A 23762-nucleotide genomic window follows, 5' to 3' on the forward strand; every position below is an offset into this window, starting at 1 on the left:
TAATAGTATAGATTCTATCTTGAGACTAGATTGCCTAGTCTAGCCTATATTATTCCTTTGTCAGTTTTTATTTGAATAAAGTCTAGATATTTCTAAAGACTAAAGTTTATTAATTATTAGATATAGACATAGATTTAATAGTTCTGTAATACATTTACTCTATACTCTATACTTAATTTGCTGGATCTAGATCTATAGATCTATCTATAATCTAGTCAATCTAGATCTCTACAATATTCAATGTTATTCATTGTAATACTTCTACTTATTTAATAATTTAGTACTTAGTATAGTTAATTAATTTTTTTCATACCAGATTTACTTTTCAATGCCAAGACCTAATAATAAAATTGCTAATGGTGTCTAATGATTGATAGTAATACTAGGTCTAGACTAAAATAATGACTGTCTTAGGCTCTAGATTCTAGACTGCCAACAGGGGCGTAACTAGGGATTTGGGGGCCCGGGGGGATTGACCTCTTTGGGGGCCCCTTGCATTTTGACATTCGACATATGACATGGAATAATGTACGCAAAAATATATAAGCCCCAAATCAAATTGGTTCAGTATATCAGTAAACTTAACAAAAAGTAATCAAGACTATTTTAATGAATAAAAGCTTTGTTTATTAGTTAAATAATGCACAAGTGACAAATCTCAATTGATATCGCTTCACGTCGTGCATTCTGTGCAGCAAAGACATCTATAACATCAACTACATCGATACTTTCTAGTATTTGTGACTTCACTGACATTAAAGCCATGATAAGCCTTTCTTGTGTCATTGTGCTCCTGAGATAGCTTTTGATGAACTTGAGCTTTGAGAATGATCTCTCACATGACGTAATGGAAGTGGCCTGAGTTAGCAGTATTCGGAGGAGGTTGCAAAGTTTGAGCACACGTAATTACCATATGAAGCCTGTTTCCTCAATATGTCTATTGGTGATTGTATTACTGGTTTGTTGATGAAAAGTGCTCGTGCATCAATGACATCATACAAACAGGAAAAGTAGCACAGTTTGTCATAAGCGGGTCTTCATCTAACAGGTGTCTTGGTTCAAGAAGAAACCCAAAGGTATCAATTTTCTTTCCAGCCTTTGGAATCTGCCCTTCATCTCCATATGAAATCTGTCCAGCACTTCTGTCGCAACACGTTTGAATTGCAGTTCTATTGACAGTCCTACATTAGAACTCAACTTCCCCTCAAGTCTTTTCTTTTTTCTATAGCTTTTATATAGCGTTACTTTCATGCTTATAGCATGCTCAGAGCGCTTTGGTCCAATCTAGGAGTTGGTTTTCCGTTCTGCCTTTAGTAAAAGCAACTCTGCCCGAGTCGGGTGTCGAACCTCGAGTCCCCTTCTAGGTAGCCAAGACAAGCCAAGTTCAAGCGCACTTAGCCTCTCGACCACGCTTCCCACAGGGACTACAGGGAATCCATAGTATTCACTACCTTCTTTTGCTTTTTTGATGGATTGGGTTTTTGTCAGTTTCTCATCATTTTGCAGAAAGCATGAAAGGGTACTAATTTCTTTAGCAGCTTTCCATATATGCAGTCCAGACTTTTGTAGTTTCTTCCGAACTATATTAATTGGGAGCAAGAGCTTTGACCAGAATTCAAGATAGGCAAAAAATTCTTAATTTTCCACTGCATGAAGAAGATTCTGTCCTAATATTATATGGTACTACGTCATTGTTGGTTGTTTATGTTTTGTGCGCAAGCAAAAGGATTCAGAGCATACAAAAGTGGGAAAGATCCATATCTCGTTATGCTCGAGTATAGAAATACTCCGATAAGTGGACTGCCGTATTCACAATCACAACTGCTGACGAGTAGAAGACTCAGGGAATCATTCGAACTGATCCCAAACTATTGAAACCATCGGTAGCTGAAAATGCAGAGACATTACTCAACGAACGACAGATGAAAAGCTAAGTGAAATACGATGCCAAAGCAAGACTACCTAAAGATTATTCTGTCGGAGAGTTCGTCTAGGTCAAACATGGCAGAAAGCAGTTGTCATAAAAAAAACATTCAGCACCCAGTTCTTACATCATAAAGACAAACGGAAAAACATACAGAAGAAATCAACGCTTTTTGAATAAGAGTTTCGATGAAGACATCTCTGGGTACTATGATACCGATGGAGACAATGAACTGCAAACTGTTGGAACAAACGAAACAGACAGTTATAGACCAACGTCTAGAGAACTTGTTGTGCCAGTCAAGACAACCAGAAGTGGACGAATTGTTGAAGTTCCTACTAGACAGGGCCGGCCTTAGGCCACTGCAGCCTATGCGGTCTCAGTGGGTCCCGCGCTTTCATAGGACACGCGCTAATTCTAAGTGTACATTATTAAATTAAACCATTATAACGTATATAAAATAACAGGGTTTTCGTGACCTCCTGATTTTCCAGGGCCTCCAGGAAATCTCATGAAAAGGCAAAATATACGATAAAGTCCTGAACTTTTTTTTAATTTATTCAAATCTCCTTAAGAATAGACGAAATTGACATTTTGGGGTACCAATAAATAAAAAGTGGCATTGCGAGCTTTCATTTGATAAAAATTTATTGCAAAGACGAAAGTAGGCCTATTTTCTAATTCAAAAAAAATAATATTGACATTATGCTCATCCCTACCCAGACTAGGCCCCGCGCGATCAGTTTTGCATAGGGCCCCCAAATGGTAGATATCACTCTTAAGAACTTTAAAAGGAAGGATGTGATAATAACTTCAAAAGTAAGGATGTGCTAATATTATATGATATTACGTTATTGTTTGTTGTTTATGTTTTGTGCGAAAGCAAAAGGATTAGATGGAAATAAAAATAGAGTTTCCATTGGATTGATGAAAGATGAATAGAGGGGTAATAACTCGAGTGTGAAGTTTAATTCTGAAATTATAGACGCCAAACCCGAATAATGGACTATTCTTGCATTATTAAGAATAACTTTTGGATCTGTTATACTCGATTCTGTAAATTTTGCTTCAAGGTTAATTAGTGTAGCCATAAAATACTCGCCATTTAGATCTATTATTAGTAAAGGTAACAAGATACCTGGAATTCGCTGTTTATCATGCAGTTTTATTCGTGGCAACAAAGTTTAAAATGTAAAACTAACTTTAAAAAAAACTTTAATCTCTGTGGGAAAAAATATTTTTAAAATGTCAACAAAGTCAACGTACTGATAGACCTAGATCTAGGTTTAGTCTTTGTGATAAATTTTTAATCCATAAATGTTGAAAAAAAAGACACCCGTTGACACTATTTGTCAATCAAATATATTAATTTATGTATTTACAAATAAATTTCGGACACCCATTTGGGGGCCCCCCCTAGGTGGGGGCCCGGGGGGATTTTAAATTTCTCCCCCCCCTCCCCCCCCCCTTAGTTACGCCACTGACTGCCAAGGGTTACAGTCTAGAGTAAATTCAGATCTAATTATTTTAGATTATTTCAGACTCTATTTCCACTAGACTATTTTTAATATAGAAATACAGATCTATATTAAAGTGCGAAATCTAGATAGCTAGAAATAGTTTCTTTCTAAATTAGTATTATATTAGCAATTCAATACTGTCATCAATAATAACTATTAATACGTATTTGATTCAAAATCAACTTGAATATATTATATTTAGGCCTATATAGATCTAGATATGATTATATAGATAACAGATTCTAACTAGATTCTAGATCCATGACTATTATGACAATGCCCAAGGCCATGGCATGTGTGAGATCAATTTTTCTAAGCAACTATAATTAGTAGAGTTCATATAAAACAAGTTCAAGCTCATTCATACATTCACATCATGCTTATAGTGGGGAAATATATTCAACTATATAGAATCTAAACTATTACAAATATAAATTACTGAGTGATTATTTTTACTGGATAATTCTATTTATTATTCTTTTCTAGAATAAGGATATAATAATGTGTATGAAATTGTGTATCGGAAAATACCGGGTACTTGAAATAAGCTAGTCCTAAAAAAACAACAAATAAAGTACTGTAAATGTGTAGTCTCACGCGTTAGTTTCAGGACTTTTCTTTTGATAGCATCTATCGGGTTTGATCCCAACTACCATTATTTACGTCCAGAATGTTTTTCTCTATCAGGCACCTTTAAAATTATAGCATAATAATGTCAGTTTAATTTTAAAAGAGAACTGAAAAATGTAAAAGATATATAAGGAAAAAGGCACTTCAGGCCCAATTAATGATTCTACTTTTTAACCAAAGACTCAAAAACAAAGATTTACTGCTGCAGGTGTAAACGACTGTTTAGAAAATAAGAAAAACATGCATATATGTAACCTTGCCGGACCAAGTAAAACAAAGGACGTTTGGGCCACAAGGCCTTCATCAACTGCAAAAAAAAAAACAAAAACAAACAAACAAACAAAGATGAATGGGAAAATGGGGTAGTGTTAGTGCCCATCGCATATTAAATAAAAGTGTGTTGGTTGTTGATCCCGTTAGGTTGGAGGGTGCCTGACATGTAAATAAGTTTGTTTTCGATCTTCAGACGGGTGATTTAGTCATTGCATTGTTGTACCCCTATGATGTGTGTTATTAAAATAGACAGAGACGGGCTTAGTTGCAAAATTACGAATGTCTCTAAGGTGCTCTTGGAATCGTGTTTTTAAGGTCCTGCCTGTGTTTCCATTATGCCATTATAGCATATATGACTCCTCTACTATTAAAGTTAAATTTCCCACTGATCTTGATGGTTATTTTAGGACAGATGATGGTGGGGGTGGCGAGTGTGTGTTTGCAGGTCTGACAGTTACGTCTCTTACATGGCCATGTGCCAGGTTCACCCGAAATGTTGTAAAGTTAAGTGTGCACTAATATGTCTTGTAGGTTTTGGTCTCGCCTGAATACCACAAGAGGTGGGAATGAAAAGACCTCGCGATAAGGATTTGTCTAAAATAGCTTGAGGGTAGCCACGACGCAAGAAAAACTCTATAATTTCAGTGGCTTTTTCAGTAAAGTCATTGTCGTCTTGGCAAAGGCGGCGGACACGCAGAAATTGGTAGTAGGGGATAGAAACTTTACAGGATGGTGGATGCGATGACGAGTATAGAAGATAGCTATGGCTGTCGGTATCGTTATAATGGGTTGATGTAGACAGAGAATGTTTGGGTTATGTCTATTTGCATGTCTAAGAAGTTCTAGTTCTGGAAATAGTATAAGTGAAAACGAATGGCGGGATTGAGGTTATTAGTGAACTCAATAAATTGGATTAGTTCATCCTCTGTCAGAAATGTTATGCCAAGCCCACCATCAATATAAAATCCTATAAAATTCGGGCATGGGACCCGTGTAGGATGAACAAATGTTGAGTTCTCAGAAGCCCTTGAATAGGCAAGCATAAGATGGACCGAATGCCGTACCCATGGCTACTCCGCTGATTTGCCATTGCCAATATAATTCGAAGGAGTTGAGGGTTAGTGCAAGTTCCGTAAGGCGAACTAGAATGTCTGTGGATATAGATTTGTGTTTGTTTTCTGTTAATTCAAAAAAGTAACGAAATGCTTTAAAGGCCGTCAGCATGTGGGATGGAGGTGTAAAGGGAGCTGACATCTAGGAGGAAGAGTAGGTAGGCTTTGGCAGGTTGTAGTTTGACTTGTGCTAGTGTTAACAGGGCGTGGTTGGCAACTTTAATGTACGTGGGTAACCTTTCGACTATAGGCTGAAAATTGTGTCCAGAAAGCCGGAGATAAGTTAGTGGGGCAAGAACAAGCGAAGACAATGGGTCTGCCGGGGTTGTTAAGTTTATGAATTTTAGGTAAAAGGTAGAAATATGGTTTTCCTAATTCGTTATCATGAAGTCGTAGTTTGAGGGCCGAGGGCTTGAGAGGCTTAAATCCTCTCTTGCAAAAGCCCTGGACAGAAACCCTGCTGTCTTGCGTAGTGCGTATATGTCATCATACAGGTCGAGAATTTTTGGTTTCCCAGACCTGTCGAGACGGAGATCAGCAAGTCTGGGGCAGTCAAACAGAATATGAGGCACGGTTTCCTCTTCTTCCCCGCAGCGGGGGCACCGTGAATCGAAATATGAGCCAACAGGTCAGTGGCTTGTCCTGCACTGTGCTATAATAGTTTGCTCAGGCCTGGACAGCCTCCACCACGGGGAAGTGCGGTCAGGGCGCCTCATGCGCTCCCAGACTCCACGGGCTTTTTGGGACTTGTCCCAGCACTCAAACCACTTTTCCATTTCTTTCTTTTTTTTAAATTATGGCCAGGGCATGATGAAAACTTACAGCCTGTTCAGTTAGTGGAATATGCCCTCCTTGGTGGGCCAAGGAGTCTGCAACAGTGTTGCCAGTCACACCAATGTGACTCGGTGCCCACTGCATTATTACAGGGGTGTCATAGCGCTGCTTTATGTTGTGTGAGGCCATGATGACAGTGTCGATATTGGGTGGCCATGGTCCAGGGCTTAGCAAAGCCTGTTCAGACTACTTAATAGTCCCGGGTTAAAACCCTGCCCGCCCCTATCCCCCGTCGTCCCGCGGGACATCTGGACTAGGAAGTAAATTATCTTCAACTCTGAAGAAACATCCGGAACATGTAAAAAGTAAAAAAAAAATGGATTGGCCTAATTGTTGAAGTCGATATATTTTACCATTTGATTGGTTTATACCAGTATCCTGTAAAGCTAACGATATCTAAACTAATAATTTAAGTCTACATGAATGCTAGATTGTAAAACTAAAAATTTGTATGCCTTGAACAATCTTTACAATTGATATCGATCTCTCTCATAAAAAAAGCTTGTCTTACGAGTCCAAGGATTAAGGAGGAGTGTTTAATTTCACATGGCTACGCGGTCCTAGCTGGGAGATCGTCTTAACTAAGACTTCTTGAAGACTTTCTATTGTGTTCACTTAGAAAACGTCGATGGAACTATCCTTCGACCAGGGGCGGACTAGCTATATGGGCCTTCGGGCAAATGCCAGGTGGGCTGGTACCCATATGAGCCGAGGGCCTCATGAATGACACTATAGAAAATATTAAATTGTTAAAGGTTTTATAGTATCTGTTGTAAAAGGGGCCCTCTGACCGTCCTGTTTCAAGAAAAAAACATAAACAGACTCGACAGGGTATTGCTAATTTAATCTATCACATTTTCCGAAATAATGTAAAAGCCTACACCCGTAGACAATGCTACTAGTAGGCTTCATCCTATAAGGGCTTACACATTAGCAATTAAAAAGCAGCATAAGGCCTATATTTCTTTTAAAGAGTTCACTGTATGCATGCGTAAAGTTATCGATACATTATCAAACTTAACAAAATGATTTTGAGGACAGGTAGAACTAGAATTGGATGCCTATCATATGGGCCGAATGGTATAGAAATGCCGGGACCGATTTTGACATCAAGTCCGCACCTCCTTTCGACCTTCTGGCGGTTTCACCGTAAGATAATTAAAATATCACGTTGGTGTAATTGGTAATTATAAATATTAAAAAGTATCAAAAATTATTTAAAGGCTTATATAACTTTAGAAGTAGACATGCGCAAAGCTACAAGTCACAAGCGAAGCCTTGGACTTTTATTTATTGAAACGAGCTGTTGGCCCAGCATTGTTTCACACGCATCAGTTTGTAAGACTAGATATAGAATCTAGGTATGCTAATGTCGAGGTCAATCGAATGATAGGATAATAGATCTAGATCAAGAACGTCTATAAAATCTAGTTATTTTTCCTTCCAAGAATAGCTAGATCTAGAAATAAAATGTCTAGATAGATTTCTATGTCTTTGGATTTAAAACGAAATAAAATGGATGTGAGACTATACCAAAGACTATCATAGCCCTAGTAGACACCAAGAATGGGTGCGCCCAGATGAGTCACTGACTTTGGTTTCGTCTTGAGGCGGGGTAGAATCTGGAGCGGCAGAGTTTGCCACAGTTCGTGCATGTATATGCATCTGGCTTGGGCTAGCTGACAGGGAGAGCTTTTTTTTTTTTCTCTTGACTGATGCAGCTTCGTTTCTTTTGCTCTCGGCAAAGTTTTTATCCAGCACATACAGCCTGTCTCCATGCTGTCCGGTCTTGGGCTATCTCTTCCCACATACTTTGGATAGTGCTTGCGGTTCTCATGTTTCGCTTGCAAACATCTCTGTTGGTTAGTCTTGGGCGGCCCTTGGGTCTGACTCCCTTCGTAAGCTCAGCGTATAGGATGCCTTTAGGGATTCTTCCATCTTGCATGCGAGTGACATGCCCGAGCCAGCGTTGTCTTCTCTGTGTAAGAAGAGCATAGATGCTGTGCATATTGACCCGTTTCAGAACGTCCTGGTTGGAGACATGATCCCTCCAGGAGATGCACATTATGCCGTCGCAGGGAGCGTAAGTGGAAGCTATTTAATCTGTGTTCTTGACGCATGTAAGATGCCCCGATTAGATCTGGGTCCACTTTCAGAATTATTGTTGAGCTGAGGGATGTAGGAACCGGCTAAAAAAAAACAATATGTAATCTGCTTTTTGTTTTTGTATATTTAATAATTTGACATCTAATTTATTAAAAATAAATATTTATATGCATCTAAAAATGAAAATGGTAAATTATTCTCACGATACCGGTAATACATTTTTTTTGCAGAACTGAAATATGTCAATAATTCAATTAAAAACAACAACATCTGAGTTTTCGTTTTGAGGAAATAGATTGGACTGAGCATCATATTCTCGGTAAACACTATCAAACGCTGATAGTTAGCTGTTGTTGGTACTCGAGACTTTGTTCTATGATATTTCGTACAACGAAGATTTGCTCTGCACATGATCTGCCTCTTCGGAAGCATGCTTTTTCTTCTCTGAGCCTCTCATCTACAGACTGCAATATTGGAGCACAGTTCCAATGGAAACCAAAGAACCACTTCGAGTCTCTTGCAGATATACTGACCCTTGAATAAGAGTGTGCCAACTTCAGATATACCACTACTGAGTGCGCGGAAGAAGTCATTGGAAGGAGGCGAGGTTCATACAAGGAACGGTGGATACAAGACAGAACATGGAAATTGATAGATGAGAGGAAAGAGGCCACACGTAGACGAGATCAGAAAAATGAAATACAGGATTGCAGCCTAGCGGAAGAAGCCTATAGGGAAGCAGATCTGAACGTAAAGAGAAGCTGTCGACGAGATAAATGGGACTAGATTTAACAGAAGGGTCAAGAGGCACAAGCAGCTGAATGCAGAAATGACACAAAGACTCTCCATTGTATTGTTCGAGATCCCACTGGAGCAAAGAGTGGACATGGGGCACCGATAAAAGATAAGCAAGGCAAAACTTTGTTAACGAAAGAAGAACAGGAAGCAAGATGGGTAGAGCACTTTAAAGAGACCATAAACCAACCGTCTCCAGACGTGACTTACACATTCAAGGACCCATCTCTGGACAATGATATCAAGGTCAAGACAGACCCAATTACTGCAGAGGAGGTTACCATGGCCATTGCAGTGCTAAAGAACAACAAAGCACCAGGGCTCGACATGGTGTCAGCAGAAATGCTAAAATATCGGGGACAGTGCATCGTTAACAGAATGACTGATCTCTAAAATCTCTGTTGGCGAACTTCAAAAGTCCACGAGGACTGGCAAAAGGAGTGATTGTAAAGCTTTCAAAAAAGGGCAACTTGGCAGACTGCAACAACTGGAGGGGCGTTACTCTCCTCTCTGTCTCGGGCAAAGTTTTCAGCACTGTTTTGTTGAGACGGCTTCAACAGTCTGTAGATGAAAGGCCCAAAAAAAAACACCATTTCTTCAAAAACAATTGATTGGGCAAAGGTAAAAAAACAACATGTTAGGGTATAAGGTATATTTTTGAGTCCGAAGATTAATGAAAAATGCAGTATTTCCCGTGTGTACGCTACATACTTTGCCACATCCAGCGCAGACATTACCATTGTCTATCGGTGATCGATTAAGTTTTTCTTTTGACTTCAAATAACCCGCGGCCTTTGTAAGTGATCTCCAACTGTCTGGTTCCGAAGCCGCCTGCAGCCAGGTGCTGTCTTCTAAGACCAACCTAGGCTCCAACTTGCTTTAACTGTCACAGGGTATAAGGTAATATAATCAATAACCTTAGTTTGAAGATCATTAATATAGCGTTAAGAAGTAGATCAAAATAAAATAAAACAAAGACAATGCAATAAAAATGTAAATGTGTTTCTTCTGATACATAATCATCTATACTTCCCATGTATTTTTGTGACTTTTCTAATAATAATAATATAAATTTCTTTGAACAGAAGTAAATCTAGGTCTAAAATCATGTCTTGAAAAATATTTAACGACATTGTCGACATAATCGTAATGGTTTAAACGTTAATGCTACTTCATTCTTACTCTCCACGAAAACTATTTGATAAAAAAATAAAAATAAAGAAGTTTGTCTTTGAAAATCGTCCTTTAAAGCCTCAGTAAACATTGTCGACTTAATGTTAATGGTATAAATGTTGATGGTACCGTATCCTCACTCTCCATGTACACTATTTGATTGAAAATGCCACTTAAAGAACATTGTTTTTGCACATCTTGCTTTAAAGCCTCAGACCTGACTCCATAAACGTAGAGTTCATCTCTAAAAATAACCGCTCCGTGAAGTGTCCAGTCACAATTCCAAAGTTTGGCCCAATATTTGAATTTAATATCTTGAGACTGTGACTCAACCGACTGAACCATCCAAAGATTCCCATTGGTCTGCATGAGATAAGTTGAGTTGGAATTTTTAAAACTAATCATACCTTGAGCAGAGCGATTTAAAATAACAGGTCCTTTCCATGTGTTTTGTGACGTATCAAAATAACAAACACCTGCTTGGTTTTGATTGGTTGTCTTGTAAAACACAAGGATGAATTGTTCATGGTTGGTCACATGTTGTATTATCCCTCTACAAGGCAAATCGGTCTTTCGAATCAATCTTCCTGTTACTGGATCCAGCTGCCAGACTTCTTGATTTGAAGGTACAAAAATATAAACGAAAGCGTCAACCGCTAGGACGAAGTGTTCGGGTGGTAGCGTTATAGAAATACATTTTTCAGACCAAACGCCATTGGTAAGCTCAAGCAGTTTGTCACTTCTGATAAAGGGAAATGGATTATTTGTAGTTGAATCCCCCAAAGCGTAAAAAGATTTATCGATAGCAACAAATGTCACTCTCGATCTGCTTAACAAATCAGGAAGTTGGAGCCATTCCTTTGATGAAAACGAAAACGCTTTCAGTTTTATTTCATTTATGTTTGAACGTATAGCGATAGCAGCGTTAATATAGTTGCCAGTATTTCTATAAATAGCCCTAGGTGGCCACTGTCCATTGCGTTTGCCAACTTGAGACTGGTACAATAAAGATTAAAAAATAATGTCCGTGGCTTCTTTGGTTTCTCTTACCAGTGGATGACTACTCAACATTTCCAAACACTTCATGCTTAATAAACAAGTTCTTGTATTTGACAATAACTCTGGAAGGTGTTTTTTTCTGTTATCATTTAGAGACACTGTCATGTCTTTGTTTGGCTGTTTCACTGATGTTTTTAAACTATTATGCCCCGTTTTGATACTTTTCCGACCCGAATGTTTCTTGTCTGAGTCTTCTTCTTCGCAAGGCTTACATTCCACCCACTTCAAAATGGCATGAACTACATCATCTTCTGAAGTTATTTTAAGATCTTGATTTTGAATCAGTTTTAAAACATCCGAAACGTCCATCTCAGAATTAAAAAATTCGGTTTGCAGGAAGGAATGTGCATTTTTGAGAATTAAAGGCCAAACAATTTCTAATACTTCTTTAGAATCGAAAAGTTTTGCAATTGTATAGTATTCAATGTAATTGGTAGTAGACAATGTTTCTTTTGCAAATCCCTCACACTCAGTAATTAGAAAGTGTATCTGTAATTGGTGTGCAGCTCTCCAAACGTCAATGACAGTGTCACTGGTCAAAACACAATAACCAGTGTACAGAGTCTTCAGGATCAACTCAAAAGTCTCACTTGAGATTTCTTGTAACGTCGCACACTTCAATTCCGTTTCTTTCATCCCTGATCTAAAAAGTCCTCTAAAAAACTCAGAACATGCTGCCAGCAGGAGCCTATGACACCTAAACCTGGATGAACCAATTTTGACTGTAAAATCTTGCAGTTCTTCACTTCTCCAAAAGTCCTTAAAACCTTTTATAATGCTATTGCCCACATTTCGTTTCATCGCCATGGCTTTAATACCTTGAAAGTAAAAAAAAACAACAACTCAAGACACTTATGGGTTTGATTTAACATACACATTATCAAAGTAGAAATATGCATTAAAAAAATCTTTTATTTTAAAAAATTCTACAGGCTCTATTGACTCGGCGACCCCTTTCTTAAATTCTCATTTATGCAGCGACCCCCCCCCCCAACTGTAAAAATTAGTTTCGTTAATAAGCATAAGAAATTCTAATCTAAATGTAAATAACTGGTATATGGTGCACCCGTTGTATTTTTTATCACGAAAAATACGTCATTCTATTCTTATAATAAATGTTGCTCTTTGTAATTAAATGACAACTATATCAAATTGTATCTTTGACTTCCATTAACGTATTTCTATTTTTCATTCACCATAATCGTGTTACACACTTAGGTGACAGTTTAAAATGCATTGCGGAGCATTACCACACTGAAACAAAACAGTCTGATTTTGTTTTTGATTCACCAGGTTTTGATTCTTTTGTTAAGGTGTTATTTAGTAAATGTGTTTTGATGGTTGGTTGTCTGTAGTTTAATCCGGGCGTTATGTTTGAAAATCTTGTATTTTTTTCTCTGTTATTGGGTAGGTGGTGTTTTAGGGCTAGTTCGTCAGTAAGTTGAAACAGAGTTCTTTGCTTTTTTTGGTTGTTTTTCCTATTTCTCTGTGTTAGTAATTTATTTGGATGATCGTCCTCCAACCTTCTGTATCTCTCAATAGCTTCTAATGCTGCTCTGTTGCGCCTTAACTTAAGAGGTTCAATATTGGAGTCTATTTCACCGGCTGCTGTGAGAGTTGTTCTCATACCTCCACTAATTAGACGCAAGGCTTGGTTTTGGATTGTGTCTAATGATGATTGAAAGGTTTTGTTGGTGGCTACTTGTATGGAGAGACAGTTATCCATTACAGATCTGACATATCCAGTGTATAACTGTCTTAAGGTTTTCTTTTCAGCTCCCCAGGATGTTCCTGCTAGGTGTTTTATAATGTTTAATCTTTGTGATGCCTTTTCTTTTAAATCTGCCATAAAGTGTTTTAGAGACAGTCTTTGGTCTAATTTTACACCAAGATATGTTGGATTTTCTTCTTTATTTATTGGCTGTGAGTCTATTTTTAGAATGTAGTTTCTTTTTGCTATTTTGTTGCTGTGGCTAAAGATTGAATAAACTGACTTTTCTTTGTTTATTTCCATTTTCCATAATTTTGAAAACGTGCAGATAGTTGTAAGGGCTGTGTTTAATTTAGATCTAGTCAGCACTGGATATTTCTCTGTAGTCCAAATGTAAAGGTCGTCTGCTTAAAGTGCCTTAATCAAATCAAATCCACTGGAGCTCAAACAATTAAAAGCTATCCAAAAACAGCTATCCATATATATACCGATGGATCGGCCCATCAATGCTGATCTTGGTGCCTTCCTGGTCTTCCCTAAAAATAAACACTTTGAGATAAGTGCACCCTGTGGCGATTACTGCTCAAACTTTCAAGCCGAAATTGAGGCAATTACCATAGCACTACAGACAGTGGAAAACAAATTATATGAAGGAGTGCAAGCACCATCAGATATTGTTGTCTTTACAGACTCCCAATCCACTCTGCAAGCACTTAACACCAACACCTCTATCAGCCCAAGAGAGTTGACAACACTAATTGTGATAATCCACCAGATGATACCAAAATTATATATCAATATCACACTACAGTGGATCCCTGGACACATTGGCATCATGGGAAATGAAAAGGCAGATAAGCTATCAAAGGCAGGTTCATGTATGGAACAACCAGATAGACCTGTTAACTACCTCACCCTAAGGTCAATGTTAGTCAACAATCACAAAGCGGAGTTGATCAACCAATGGGCATCAGGAAACACAGGCAGAGCCATGTACAAAGAAATGACTACACCTAACAAACTGGACAGTATTAACTTCCTCCCCCGCAAAGAACAATCTACAATTTTCCAACTAAGAACAGGACACACACCTCTATTAAATTACCATCTGAACAAAATAAACTCCACACAACTCCCCCTTTGCAGACACTGCGCCCACCCTTATGAAACCTTAAACCATATCCTCTTTGAATGCCCCTTCCTAATCCACCTTAGGCAGACCCTACTTCCACTACAGTCCAACATAACCAACACCCTGTACGGCAGTGCTGAAGAAAACAGCACACTATTTGTCCTTGGCACAGTCTGCAAAAGAGCTCACACTCAGCAGCAAATAAACCTGGCTAGAAGAAGTAGAGGAAGAAGATTCGGTAAAACTTTACATCGAAGGACCCTTTTGAAGAATGTTACGCAAGTGGCAGCACCGCGCTGTCTATCGCTACGGTAATCAGGTCACAAGGTCACTACCGGCTAGACGGTGTCGGTAGTATCATGTAGGCCTAATAGTTCGTGATAGATCTAGTCATTCGCTAATGATATGAAAACTCTGGATCTATATTATGTAATAAAAAAATATTTAAAAGGCTATAAAAAATAAATAATAAGAATGAATTAATCTTTATTTTTTTAATTTTTTGTTTGTTTGTTTGTTTGTGTCACAAATGTATGGTACCGTTATCATATATATGTACGGGTTATAGGCCTATATTTATATATTTTTGCTGACACTATTTTTTTTTTCATTTGTAATGTTTTACAGACCTAAATTATTATTTTTTAATTTTTTGATTTAATGTAATTTTACTTTAAAATTAAAGTAAACCTTAGTCTATGAAGTAAACCAATCATACTGGGTTTCGTATATGTGCAACATATTCTTTATTTTATTTTCAAATTAAATTAAACTTAATGGGTTTCCTTATAAGTACAGCTATTTATCTGAAATCCACGCATTTTCAATAACAGTAGCTAGATAAAACCAGTGAAGTGAATTGATATCAACTGTATTAATAGATAATGATAACATATGTCTCCCCATTTTCTACACTGATGTTTAAGTGAATTACAGCTAGGTACCAATTTATGATCAAAGAAATATTTATAGAGACAAAGTCAAGTGACGTAAGTTTTAACTTCTAATGTAATAAAGTAAGCATTAAGTGAATAGGAAACTGAAAAAAAAATAATCAGTTGGGAAAGTGAGAAGCAGATAAGCTAACGGAATCTATTATGTCATAACATGACATGAAACTATATGAGACAACTAGAGAATTGAAAAGATTGAAACTCACACTGGGTTTTGTATCCGAATCAATCAGAAATAAAAAAAGGAAAGCGACGATGCGATGTTCACTGTTGGATAGCTTGATAATAAACTGCCCTAACTAAAACGTGGACATGTGACTTAAGACAAACCAGGTCAGGAATTTTTCTATATTTAGAATTTGTAACTAACATACTGGAAAACTCGTATTGCAAAAATATATTACTGGACATAGATTTGAAAAAGCGCAACTCAGACAATTGGGATATGATTGCAAACACTAAAATCAGGGCCGGTCTTAGGCCACTGCAACCTATGTGGTCGCATTGGCCCCGCGCTTCCATAGGCCCCGCGCTAATTCTAGGTGTACTTATTAAATTGCAGAATACATACGAAAAAGTCCTGGAAAGCTCCTGAACTTATTAAAATCTGCTGAAAAATAGTCAAAATTGTCACTTGTGGGTGCCATTCATTACAGAAAACACTCCTACTCGGGATAAAAGAAAAAAGGCATTGTCAGCTTTCATGTAATAAAATGTAATAATCGGGCAAATTTTCACCTTAATCACAAGTTACAATTCTTTATTTACTTTTATAGCCACTGGCATATAAATATGCCATAGGTTGCAAGGTTCGTAAATTAAAGTTAATTAGATCGCAATTTTGTTCTTAGTAAAGAATAAAATAAATTCTAAGTCGAACTTTTTTTTCGAATACAAAATCTTAATTTTCACTTATTCCCCTTATTCCCACCTAGACTAGGCCCCGCGCAATCAGTTTCGCATAGGGCCCCGCAATTGTTAGGACCGGCCCTGACTAAAATCTAATTTGTGTAAGTGACATTGAATAAAATTTTTTTTTTCGCTGCATCACTATTGAGAATAAAATTGTCTCCATAACATCTTCAAATTTGACTTTGAATAAACTTCTGGCAAACGTGATGTCAAGTAGATTTGGAAAGTATGATATTTTGTACGCAAGAATTCGCAAATGTTCTTTCACAGAAATTATCATTTTATCTATTGGTCAGGTTCAATGTAATTTTCCTCATAGAGAGCAGATACGATTGGCAACATGTTTTATCCAATTACGTTTGCCAATCTGAAGTTTGATTTGGATGGATTGGCGTTTTCTCAAACAAATTGAGGCATGTTAAATTTGATCCCTGCGATGACACTTTTCATTGCTTCTTGTAATTCCTGTGGCAGTGTCTTCATTACTAATATTTGTCGATGAGTTAACATGACTTATGGTGACTAATTTTTTTTTTATCCAGACTAACATACTAGCAAACTTGGAGCACCATCTGAGCAGACACCACTAATTTTGTCCCAAAGAGATTTTAAAATTCTCCCAAAATGAACCAATTTACTCTTATACATCACGTGCTGCTGTTGTCGTTTGAAAAGTTTGGGCATAGAGAAACTCGTTTTTAAAATCACCATCATTTATATACCTTACTTTAAATCTAAAATTATTGGTATCGTTGTCAGAGTTAAAGTATTTTCGGTTTCATAGATTCTGCTTTTTTTTTTTTTTTTTTTTTCAAATGACACATTTGGGTTTTTGTATTGAATTCGTCAATTATTGAAGTCAAACCATACCGTAAAAAATTGACATCATATTGTTGTAACTCAACGAATAGGCATGCAACTCAACACAGTGTAACAGGAAATAAAGACAGGTGTTTATTCACTAGGGCAAACACATAGCATCCTTCAGCTTCCTCAGAGTCTTGCTACTAATTTACCAGTCCTTTAGACAGCAACCCGAATGTGGACCAACGACAGCCTTAACCGCTTCGTTCCAGGTCCCTTCTACAACCTTCAGGCAGCACCAAAAGCTTGCTTCTTAGTTTCCAAACATTTAGACTCTTCACAATCCCTGATGCACTGTTCTTCTCTCCATTCTAGTCTCTTCCTGTTTACGTTCACTAGTGCGCTAGTGCGCACCTCAAGCACTGGTGCAAGGCAGGGTTACAACAATATATTGTTTTCTTAATGTTTTATTAATCGAGATCCATGTGAATTGTTTGTTCCATAATGAAATGTTACCTTCAACAGCACGGGCTGCTAAAGGATTATGTATTATTAATTATAAACGAAATAGCTTTTTAATTACACCAGGGCGTCACCATATGATTCAAATATCGTGTCACTTTACGTTATTAATTAATATACATTAATTTAAACTGTTACAAATATTTATGCTGCGACAATGAAAATGTTTGAAAACATTCTGATTGATGTGTCTGCATTATTTATCTTCTAATGCTAAAAATAAAATTGAAACTTTCAATGGAAACCTTTGCACAACGTCAAGTTTTACACGTCAGAATAGACAAAAAAAAAATAATTTCATATTTTCAATGGCTTTAGGCGACGGCTAGCAAATCGTCATTCGACCCCCAAGGGGATCGCCTTCAACAGGTTGAGAACCCCTGCTCCATTGCATAGTGAAGGGATATTTTTATTCTGATGAAAGAAAAGCCTGGCGTGATATAGCTTACGAAGGCGGCCGTCGTCTGTGTGTGTGTGAAAAAAGGGAAGAAGTGAGTGGGAAAGCATGAACTCGCTTTGTTTTTAAAATCAAAACCTGTAAAGGTATTTTAGCAACGAAACAAACGAAATATATATTTTTTTTTGGACTTGATTTTGTTGTCTTCATAAAGTCAAATTCAATACATGAACAATAGGCCAACATATGCTGATGGTTTGATGAAAGCTGCAGGGTGTTTCATAAAGAGAGAAAAAAAAAAGTATATATTAAGTAACTTACCACTCACTAACATACCACTCATTGATCACGACATCTCTTAAACTATCGTACGTATCCGCATTAAAATACGTGCACAGGTTCCTTTTGAACGGTTTTTGACAGAATCACAACCTTGGAACCGCTATTCGTAAAAAAACGCAAGCATTGTATTTTATTTTCGGTATTTCCCAAAACGGACACTCCTATACTATAAAGTAGAAAGTAATGTGTATGTATGTCTCGCATAGAAATCAAAACCGTTTGACCAATGTTGATAAAACTAGGCATAAATGTTCCTTGGGTACTAGCTGGTACCGTAACATATGTATTGTAGCCCTAAAACAAACTTAAGACCCTCAAAAAAAACAAGCTACCCAACTCTATGAAAGTGGTACTGATTCATGAATCTAGGCCATGTTTAGATCCAAAGGATCTAGATCTAGATCTAATTTTTTAAACTACACTTTGCACAGATATTTTTGTTTTTTGACACATGAAAATACAAAATATAGTCTATTGATTTCATTATTTAATAAAATTAATCTTCAAATTTGTGTTTCAAAACCATTATAAATTCGTCCCTTATATCTGCGAATTTAGACGTTCTGACCTACTTTATAATCTCATTCGTTTAACAAATCGGGTAAACCCGTTATAATTGTACTTTATATCCTATTCATCTCGCGCTTCTTTCGTTTTTAATAGATATGAATCTCCTTCGGGTAAACCCATTTTCGCAAAACTAGTCTTATTTTCGTGGCGAAAGAGAAAAAGTTGAAAGGATCATTAGCTAAGTTTAACATACATCTAAATCCGATCCACTAGATTAGTAAACACAAACTTAGACCCGCAGGCCGCGGGTAATGTCCGGCTAGTTCTACATATAAAGCATAAAAAAAATTATTAAAAAAATCACAATTTCCGTATTTTTAAAGTATTTTTTTTCCTTTATGTTGTTGGCGTGTGTGTGTGTGGGGGGGGGGGGGGGAGGGGAGCGGATAAATAAAAGTGCTGCTAAAATTAACGGGCTCTAAATATGAGTGTGTGTATGTGGCGGGGGCACATTATGAAGTGGGTCCTTCCAAATCAAGTCAAAAGTCTTACGATGCGCAGGTATAAAAAGAGAGAGAGAGAGAGAGAGAGAGAGAGAGAGAGAAAGAAAGGAGAGAGAGAGAGAGAGAGAGAAGGAAATAAAGAGCAGGCCGTTAAATTTCATAGTAACGGACACACTAATTCACAGGCTAAAAAAGTATGTTAGGTTGATTGTTAAAATATGGCCCGTTTATTAAATAAAAAAAAAAAGCCATAATAAACAGTAGAAAGCTTATAAACAAATCAATGGGCGTAGCCAGTGCGTACTGCTAGTATATATATATATATATATATATATATATATATATATATATATATATATATATATATATATATATATATATATATATATATTAAGTATATTGTTTCAAGTTCTAGTTTTAAAAGAATTAAAACTCAAAAAAAATTACTGTGTCATTTACAGCGGTACAAAAACTCGTTCGTACCTCACTCGGTCAGACTATATCGACGCCACTCGTTGATCAGGGAACATGAAAAGGACCAAGATGCCTGTGTGTAGTCGCTGAATCAACTCTTTATATTGCGTCTGTTCTATTTTATGTTTGTTGTCTTTATATGAGTAAAGAGTCCTTGTAATCAACAAATCTCCATAAAAGGATCAATAAAGCAGTCTTAGTATTAGTCTTAGTGTTAGTCTTAGTAATGTTTGGCTGATACCAACGGCATGTCAGATGATATGGAGAAGATACACGTTTTATCTCTTCAAGCAACGTCTTGACTAATGCTCTAGAGATTATGCTTTTATATTATTTTTTTTACTTATAAATTTTTATTTTACTTACGAATATTTTTTTTTTTGTTACACGAAGAAATAGCTAAACTTAAATAAAACCTTAATAAATCTTACCTTGGAGAAGAGCTTCTACACATGAAATGGACTATGACTAATTCATACACGGATATTATAGCTTTTTAAGGTGTTGCCTTACATACATTCCCCGAAACTCGTAGTGCATTCAAAGTTCCATTTCCTACCTGTTTGGTAATTTCCGCTTTTAGCTGGCGTATTTACGTCTCTAGTGTTGTGGGCTAATCTAATCTGACTTCATGTTGTGCAATTATTACTTTAACATTAGCCACAGAACATTACAAAATAGATATACTTGATAACAACATTCAGTTCTATAAAATGATGCTTTATTAAGCACTGGGAAATCCGTCCAGTCTTTCTAAAACGTCGCAACTACTATTCAATTACTATTCAAAACAGCCTACTTCTAACAAAACGCCATGTTGGTCTCTTGTTCGCCTCAGTCTACTACGTCATTAGTCTGTCTTACTACGTCATTACTTTTACCGTCGCTAAAACTATACACAATATATTTAACTAACAAAACTAACCTACTCTCTAAACTAGTACATTACACTAGGTAACATCTGGCAACCACTGGCCTGAGATGAACTCCTATTGAAAAATCAGAGCAGGAAGGACTAGTCCTCTTGTAGTGCTCTGGCAAGAAACTTAGCCGTCCGGCGTAGTGCCTCATAGCTACCATACAAGTCGAGTGACTGCACAGGCAAGTCCCCCCTTAGCTCGCGGAGCTGGGGACACTCGTACAAGACATGCGACACTGTTTCGACGCTCTCTCCACAGTGACGGCATCGGGAGTCAACCACTGGCCAGATTTTTGCGACGTCTCAGCGCTGAATCAATGCTTAAAAAATTATTTCCAGGGGGGAGATAACCTAGTTGATTTTTAATATCGCCAGCTGAAACCATACTCGAAGAGTGAGAAAATAAAAACATATATATATATATATATATATATATAGATCTAGAAATAATAGAATTAAATCGCTATAGAGCCGACTCACAGACCTATATAAATATCGCCAGCTTATAGCGGATTGCAAGAGAGAGTAAAATATTATTATTTAAAATTGGAATGACATTAATAAAGCGTAAATTTAGGTACCCATTTTTTTTCCATAGAAATTGAATTTAAATAGATTTAGGCCTATATTGCCCTATATATGATGGGATTATTGTATAGATCTATGAAGTTATATTTTAAATGATTTGATGAAGATTTAAGGTGCTGACAGCTTGTAACATTTTTCAATAAAGCTGAAATGAATGTTGAATTTAAATAGATCTAGAATTTAAATAGATCTAAGCCTAAATCTAGTGGACTAGTCTAGTGTAATGTGTGTTATGAGACTTGTTGCATTGTATCTAGAATGTGCTTGAGGATACATGCAATAAACAACTGATGTCCTTATAGAAAAGAATTTCATATATAAATATTTATTCATTTAATAGAAATATCCCAGGTAAAATGACTGTCTTCTCTAATCTAGCCTCAAGAGTCAAGGAATGTGGCTAGGTAACCAAGGTCACTGAAACTGACTGACTGGCTCAAGAAATTGTTGAAACTTTGGGAGAGGGCTGGGAGGGGTCAGGGGTGGGGTTAAACAGCGGGAGCGGACTGGGAGGGTGGTCAGGGGGTAGGGTGAAAATGCGGGAGCGGGCAGGGAGTAGTCAGGGGAGGGGTGAAACTGCGGCATGGGGCTGGTAGGGGAGGGGTGGGTGTGTATAGCTGGATCCTTTGATCGTGAAACAACAGATTGACCAGAGAATGATGAAGTCCAGGTCTTACTGTAATAGGGCGTGTCGAAGGTGCCGAATAGGGCCAGATGCATTGCGCAATCCTGTCACTGTAGGCCAATGAAAGTAACTATCAGTGCTTGCTTACAGGGAACTTCTACTGTCAAAAACAGTCTTTAGATCTCTATCGGCATTTTCTCTTGTGACCAATCCATCTCCACTTGCTCTCTAAGATCTACACCTCTATATTTTTCTGCCCACTCATCTCCCACAGTTCTGTGTTTTCTACTTTATCGTACCAGTGTATTTTTAGGATATTTCTCAGGCATCTGTTGATGAAGGCGTGAAGGTCTGTACTATTTTTGTTGTCGCTTCAGTTGTTCTCCATGTTTCCGAACGATTCAATAGGACAGCCTTGACAATAGAGTTAAAGATTCTTAGTTTAGTCTTGTTTGAGATGTGAGGAGATTTACAGTCAGGTTAGTTTTAGCTGTGTAAATCAGTAAATGTCTGATGCGCTAGATTTATTAGACGTTTAATGTCTTCAGGGTTAGGGTTAGGGTTAGTATTTTTTTTTTTGTTAGATTTATCTGAATTTGACAAATTTATCATTCTGTTCTGCCTTCCCTTCCACAAGCACATATTAAAGGTTAAGGTAGTTGGGGATAAGGCGATAAACTTGACTTTGCATTTACTACTGACTTATGAGTGGCTGAATTTTACATTAGAGAGAGGTAGCGACATAATATATATTTAAAAAAAAATATTAACAATTAATCTAAAGGGTTGGTGGTGGATGTGAAGCATTAAGCGGGGAATCATCTCTACCTCCCCTCCACAGAATCCTTTGATGTGCAGGCCTAAATTATATAATGTGATTTTCCCCTGCATTCTTGTGATTGTACTTTTTTTCCGTTTGTCAGCTTTTCTTTTGATTCATAAACATTCTGTTGAAAATTAGTTATTGTTGGTATTTTCGGAATAAAACATGCGCAAAAAAAATCAATTATCTTCTAAATTAAGTCTCTATTGAAGAGTGCCTAATTTTCTGCCTTGTCAAAAAGTGCCCGATTTCCCGGTCCCGGGTGCTTAAATTACTGGGAGCTTAAATATTTCCAGACACCAGTCGATTGTGAGTCAGAAAGAATAAAATCATATGTTAATAGCAGAGCTGAGTTTGTCACCCAGTCCATCTACTGTACATACACACACACCGTTTTCCATTCATTGGAACAAGGCAGACTCAGCCTCGGGTCACAGAGGTCGTTTAGCTTCCCTCCCCTTATCACTGTTAAAGCAAAGAGGGACACCCATGAGCCGCTAGCCGAAAACGCCATCGTCTGGATGTTATGTCATCCTGGATGTCTTGATAACTTGTCCCCCCCCCCCCCCAGTAAGACTTAGTTTTCTTTCGCCACTTTCTCTTCCCTCCCCTCTTCTTGACATTCTTTCATTTTCCATATATAACTCCGCTACCCTCGTGTGAATGGTAATTGGTGTGCGTGAGCGTGTGTGGCGTATTGTATGAGTGTGACTTATATAACGCACCTGTGGTGTATTGCTCCAGTGGTCAAAAATGGGACGTCTAGTAAGTGAGGTATGTCTTTGATGGTTGTGAGATATGAACAATATGGGTATTTGGCGCAGTGAAAGTGGGCGCTGTTTTCTTTTGAACTTCCAGACCGCCGAGCAGCAACTTTAGAACAGAATTAGAATACGACTAATTTCGTATTTATCACCAACTACCAGGATCCACTTGTCCAGGTGTCTACAGAATGGAAGACCACCGCATCCCTAAACGACTCTTGTATGGCCAACTAAGCGAAGGAAAGCGCTCGCAAGGTGGGCAAAGAAAGCGCTTCAGGGACACCCTCAAAGCTTCTCTGAAGGCGTTCAGCATAGACCCAGGCACATGGGAGACAGAGGCACATGACAGAGCATCAT

At 37.5% G+C, this 23762-nt stretch overlaps 2 protein-coding genes across 7 annotated transcripts in view; both read right to left on the bottom strand.

Moving 5' to 3' along the window:
- Window positions 1-23762, bottom strand: part of LOC106062345 (kelch-like protein 40b) — a 68041-nt gene that overhangs the window by 29988 nt on the left and 14291 nt on the right. For 2 of the 4 annotated variants that reach the window (XR_008775034.1, XR_008775035.1), the window contains exon 1: window positions 20612-20864. The exons of 1 other annotated variant lie outside the window; for it this stretch is intronic. The gene's annotated coding sequence lies outside the window, so the exon portion shown is untranslated. Of the gene's footprint in view, window positions 1-20611; window positions 20865-23762 lie in introns of those variants that run through there. One more of the 4 variants, XR_008775038.1, reaches the window with a different exon arrangement.
- On the bottom strand, window positions 10181-20256 carry LOC106053676 (kelch-like protein 40b). 3 transcript variants are annotated; one of them, XM_056012550.1, is made up of 2 exons: window positions 20118-20256; window positions 10181-12244 (listed from the first exon to the last, which is right to left on the bottom strand). In XM_056012550.1, exon 2 carries the CDS (start codon window positions 12231-12233, stop codon window positions 11379-11381), a length of 855 nt encoding a protein of 284 aa, XP_055868525.1. In that variant the 5' UTR covers window positions 12234-12244; window positions 20118-20256; the 3' UTR covers window positions 10181-11378. The 3 variants fall into 3 exon arrangements, with proteins under 3 accessions (XP_055868525.1, XP_055868526.1, XP_055868524.1); XM_056012551.1 differs by lacking the exon at window positions 20118-20256 and adding an exon at window positions 19696-20052; XM_056012549.1 differs by lacking the exon at window positions 20118-20256 and adding an exon at window positions 15794-18682.

This window comes from Biomphalaria glabrata, chromosome 15 (assembly GCF_947242115.1).
Source record: "Biomphalaria glabrata chromosome 15, xgBioGlab47.1, whole genome shotgun sequence".
In the NCBI taxonomy this organism is placed as follows: Eukaryota; Metazoa; Mollusca; class Gastropoda; family Planorbidae; genus Biomphalaria; species Biomphalaria glabrata.